A 5,199-nucleotide genomic window follows, 5' to 3' on the forward strand; every position below is an offset into this window, starting at 1 on the left:
TAGGCGCTCTCGGGCGCGGGCACGCCACCCGCGGGCGGCGGGGCCGGGGGCGGCGGGGCCGGGGGCGGCGGGTCCCCGCCGGGCGGCTGGGCCGTGGCGCGCCTGGAGGGCCGCGAGTTCGAGTATCTGATGAAGAAGCGCTCGGTGACCATCGGCCGCAACTCGTCGCAGGGCTCGGTGGACGTGAGCATGGGCCACTCGAGCTTCATCTCCCGGCGCCACCTCGAGATCTTCACGCCCCCGGGCGGCGGCGGCGGCGGCGGCCATGGCGGGGCCGCTCCGGAGCCGCCGCCCGCGCAGCCCAGGCCCGACGCCGGCGGCGACTTCTACCTGCGCTGCCTGGGCAAGAACGGCGTGTTCGTGGACGGCGTGTTCCAGAGGCGCGGGGCGCCGCCGCTGCAGCTGCCGCGCGTGTGAGTGGCCTCGGGCGGGCCGGGCGGGGTCTGCGGCCTGCAGCGCCTGGCGGGACGGGACGGGACCCGAGTCCAGGCCCGGGACCACCCACGGCCGGGGCCCGACTGCGTCCCACGGCCGGGACCACCAACCAGCGGGACCCAGGCCCAGCTGGATCCCAACCCTCGACAGCCCCTGGCCCCGACCCCGTCCTCCCGGTCCCCGGCCTGGCAGGTGCAGCCCCCCGTCTTTCCCCTTCCTGGAGCTGGAGCTGCGGGCGGCTGCGCGCGCGGGTCAGGGTTTCTGGGTTCGGTGCGTGCGGGGAGTTGACATGTGCTGCTCCTAACCTGCAGCGAGGTCGCGCTGGACAGAAATGTTAAAACGTGCGGTGTGCGGTGGGAGGAACTGCCCCGAACTAAAACCTGTGCCTCTTAACCGATGAAGGGTTGTCTGTCGTCTTTTTGTTGTTGTTGTTCACTCGTTTTCAGTAGTGAGCTATTTCTAGAGTGCGGTGTTTTAAGCAGCAACGACTCCTTTTTCCCTGCCGTGTTTTCAGTAGCCCAAATTGGAAAGCTCTTCAAGCAGGATGGATTTTCAATCTGTGCTCTGAACCTTGAAATTTAGGGAAAACTAGATACTTTTCACTTTTCACGTAACTTTTAGAGAAAGACAGTTGATTAGGAATTAGTATAAGATCATGTAGAGTGTTAGGTGAGCCTCATGGGGAACTGTCAATCCTGCTACAAAACAATTTAGCTTGATCCTGTGGTTTTATGAAGTTATATCATTTACTCTGCTTGAAACACAAACTTGCTGTCTAGGAAATGCTAATTATTCCTCAGGGGATCGCTTCTAGATCGTTGCAAGTACAGCCTTTGTCCACACACACTGGAATTTTTGTGTTTTTTGAGACGGAGTCTCACTCTGTCGCCCAGGCTGCAGTGCAGTGGCGCGATCTTGGCTCACTGAAATCTCCGCCCTCGGAGTTCAAGCGGTTCTCCTGCCTCAGCCTCCCGAGTAGCCGGGATGACAGGCGCCTGCCACCGCGCCCAGCTAATTGTTTGTATTTTTAGTGGAGACGGAATTTCACCATCTTGGCCAGGCTGGTCTTGAATTCCTGACCTGGTGATCCACCCGCCTCGGCCTCCCAGAGTGCTGGGATTACAGGCGTGAGCCACTGCGCCCGGCCTACAAACTGGAATTTTTAACCGTTTTCAGTTGTTGGAGATGCTGGTAAGAGCTGTTGCTTTTTTTCTTGACTTGCGTGTATGGTGTGTGTTTACATGTGCTGTTCTGTTTCTTGGGATGGAAAGGTGTACCAGCATATTCCTTAAACTTTGGTAGTAGCATTTTAAAGAATGTTATTTTCAGACCGGGCTTGGTGGCTCATGCCTGTAATCCTAGCACTTTGGGAGGCCGAGGCTGGGGGAGCACGAGGTCATGAGATCGAGACCATCCTGGCTAACACAGTGAAACCCCGTCTCTACTAAAAATACAAAAAAAAAAAAAAAAAAAATGCCGGGCGTGGTGGCGGGCGCCTGTAGTCCCAGCTACTCAGGAGGCTGAGCCGGGAGAATGTGAACCTGGGAAGTGGAGCTTGCTGTGAGCCCAGATCTCACCACTGCACTCCAGTCTGGGCAACAGAGGAAGACTCCGTCTCAAAAAAAAAAAAAAAAAAAATTTCAAATGAAAATACTGTTTATGTACGGTCTCTGTTACCTAGCCTGGAGTACACTGGTGTAATGACAGCTCACGGCAGCCTCAAATTCCTGGGCACAAGCGATTCTCCTGCCCCAGTGTTCAGGAGTTTGAAGTTGCTGTGAGCTGTGATCTCACCACTACGTTCCAGGCCGGGAGTACAGGTGTGAGCTGTGGTCTCACTGCTGCATTCCAGGCCGGGATTACAGGTGTGAGCTGTGATCTCACCACTGCATTTCAGGCCGGGATTACAGGTGTGAGCTGTGATCTCACCGCTGCATTCCAGGCCAGGATTACAGGTGTTAGCTGTGAATGCATCACTGCATTCAGGCCAGGATTACAGGAGTGAGCTGTGATCTCACTGCTACATTCCTGGCCGGGATTACAGGTTGTGAGCTAGGATCTCACCACTCCTCCCAAGGTGCTGGGATTACAGGTGTGAGCCACCACACACCTGGCTAAGATTTTGAGTTTTTTGGAATTCTTTTTTTTTTTTTTTTTGAGATGTAGTCTCGCTCTGTCCTTGAGGCTGGAGTGCAGTGGCGTGATCTCGGCTCACTGCAAGCTCTGCCTCCTGGGGTCACACCATTCTCCTGCTTTAGCCTCTCGAGTAGCTGGGACTACAGGTGCCCACCACTATGCCTGGCTAATTTTTTTTGTATTTTTAGTAGAGATGGGGTTTCGCTGTGCTAGTGTGCTAGATGGTCTCGATCTCCTGACCTCGTGATCCGCCCACCTCGGCCTCCCAAAGTGCTGGGATTACAGCTGTGAGCCACTGCGCCTGGGCAAATTCAGAACTTTTGAACAGTAATAATGAGCCTTGCAGTAGAGATGAGTAAGAAGGGTGGTGAGATGGAGGCTGGGCCTCCCACTTGTGCTCAGGAAAGAATCTTGTGGCCACCGAGGCTAACATGTATCCTGGACTTCTCATGGGCCTGGGAACCTCTACTGGTACTGAGTACACAAGGGGATGAATGGCTTTTTTCACAGAAGGGAGCTTAGCATTTGTATAGTGTGAATTACATTATTAACCTAGAGGATATTTCAGCACCTCCTTTTTTGTAGGGCACCATTTCCAAATTTTTGGCGTAGGGTGGTAACACAGGTTAATGGAATAAATTGTAAAGAATTGGTACCAGTGAAATGCAGATAAATTGTTTAAAATCTTTTTGTTTTTTTAGACAGAGGTTTTCCTCTTGTTGCCCAGGCTGGAGTGTAATGGTGCGATCTCGGCTCACTGCAGCCTCTGCCTCCTGGGCTCAAGTGATTCTCCTGCTTCAGCCTCCCGAGTACTTGGGATTACAGGTGTGCACCACACCACCCCACCCAGTTAATTTTGTATTTTTAGTAGAGACAGGGTTTATCCATGTTGGTCAGGCTGGTCTCGAACTCCTGACCTCAGGTGATCCGCTCGCCTCCGCCTCCCAGAGTGCTGGGATTACAGGTGTGAGCCACAACACCTGGCCCTAAAATCTTTTTTTCTGAATTTAAGCTCACTGTTCAGGTTGATGATACAAGTTCTTTTTAAGTTTAAAAATCAAATTAAATATATAAGCTTAAAGCATGCGTAACATAGAGTAATTATGTAAAGGCCAAAGTATTATTACGAGTCTCACTCTGTCGCCTAGGCTGGAGTGCAGTGGCGTGAATCTCAGCTCACTGCAACCTTGGCTTCTTGGATTCAAGCAATTCTTCTGCCTCAGCCTCCTGAGTAGCTGGGATTACAGGCGTGAGCCACTGCGCCCGTCCTAAGGCCGAAATAGTATTAATGCTTATTTCAGATTTGCCTACTAAATTCAGCCTCACTGTAGAGTGAGAAAATAATGTAAGAACCCATGGTTGGTCCCTTATTTGAACCATAATGATTTTGTTACAATTCCAACTTTAAAATGAATTTACGTTTTGAATTTATATTAAAATTATCAGAAATTTTGGAAGAGTACATAAGTAGTTTAGGTTTAAAATTTGGCTCATTTCATTGAAATACTAAATAATGTATTAATGTGGGGGAAGAGAGAAAGATGAGGACTGTGATCCTGTCCTTGGCTGCTGTATTTTAGTAATTTGACTAAGATGTGGATCCAAGTACTGTTTCCACAGTGGCTGGGGAGCCTCGAGCCCAGTGTGGATGGGTGGGGGCACAGTGTGTACAAGATTGTCAGGGTGCATGGTTTTCCGGAAAACAAATGGCTTCTTCAAGTCCTTGATTTTTGGATACACAGGCTGCCGGGCTGTGTGTAAAGGAAGGCAGCGTTTTCCTCTCTCAGAGCCTCAGACTGGCTGGAGGCACAGGTGTTCCTGGGAGACTGGAGGGTGGGCTCCAGGCGGGTGTTCTGGGCCACCTGGGCAGGGCTCTTGGAGGTGAGCCAGTGGAGGTTGCCTCCCACATGTGACTGACCCTGTAGCCTGGCTCTGGGGAACCTGGAATTCAGGCTGGAAGAGACTTTGGGGCAGATTTTAGAGCAGCTGGAGCGTGAGGTCTGCCTGTCTGGTGGGGAGTATTTTTACTTTGTCAGTGATAGACTGAAATGCCCTCTTTGAGGACAGGGTGTTTGTTTGTTTGTTTTTAAAGACGGTCTCGCTCTGTTGCCCAGGCTGGGGTGCAGTGACACAATCTCCGCTCACTGCAACCTCCACCTCCCGCATGCAAGTGATTCTCCTGGCTCAGCCTCCCGAGTAGGTGGGTTTAGAGATGCCCGCCACCACACCTGGCTCATTTTTATATTTGTATTTTATTTATTCATCTATTTTTTGAGACAGAGTCTCCTCTGTTGCCCAGGCTGGAGTGCAGTGGAGTGATCTCGGCTCATGCAACCTCCGCCTCCTGGGTTCAAGCAATTCTTCTGTCTCAGCCTCCCCAGTAGCTGGGACTACAGGTGTGCACCACCATGCCCGGCTAATTTTTTTGTATTTTTAGCAGAGACAGGGTTTCACCGTGTTGGCCAGGCTGGTCTCTATCTCCTGACCTCGGGTCATCTGCCAAAAGTGCTGGGATGACAGGTGTGAGCCACTGCACCTGGCTAAGGACAAGGCACATATTTGTTCAAGGGCCTGGTTTGGAGCCTGTGACTGGTAAAGTGTTTTTTTTTTTTTTTTTTTTTTTTTTTT

General features: G+C 51.7%; 1 protein-coding gene across 1 annotated transcript in view; it reads left to right on the forward strand.

Moving 5' to 3' along the window:
- Positions 1 to 5,199, forward strand: part of FOXK2 (forkhead box K2) — a 111,906-nt gene that overhangs the window by 27,081 nt on the left and 79,626 nt on the right. The window contains exon 2 of the mRNA XM_025363495.1: positions 4 to 413. Within this exon, the coding sequence (XP_025219280.1) occupies positions 4 to 413 (410 nt within the window). The remainder of the gene's footprint in view (positions 1 to 3; positions 414 to 5,199) is intronic.

Source organism: Theropithecus gelada, chromosome 16 (assembly GCF_003255815.1).
Source record: "Theropithecus gelada isolate Dixy chromosome 16, Tgel_1.0, whole genome shotgun sequence".
NCBI classification, from domain to species: domain Eukaryota; kingdom Metazoa; phylum Chordata; class Mammalia; order Primates; family Cercopithecidae; genus Theropithecus; species Theropithecus gelada.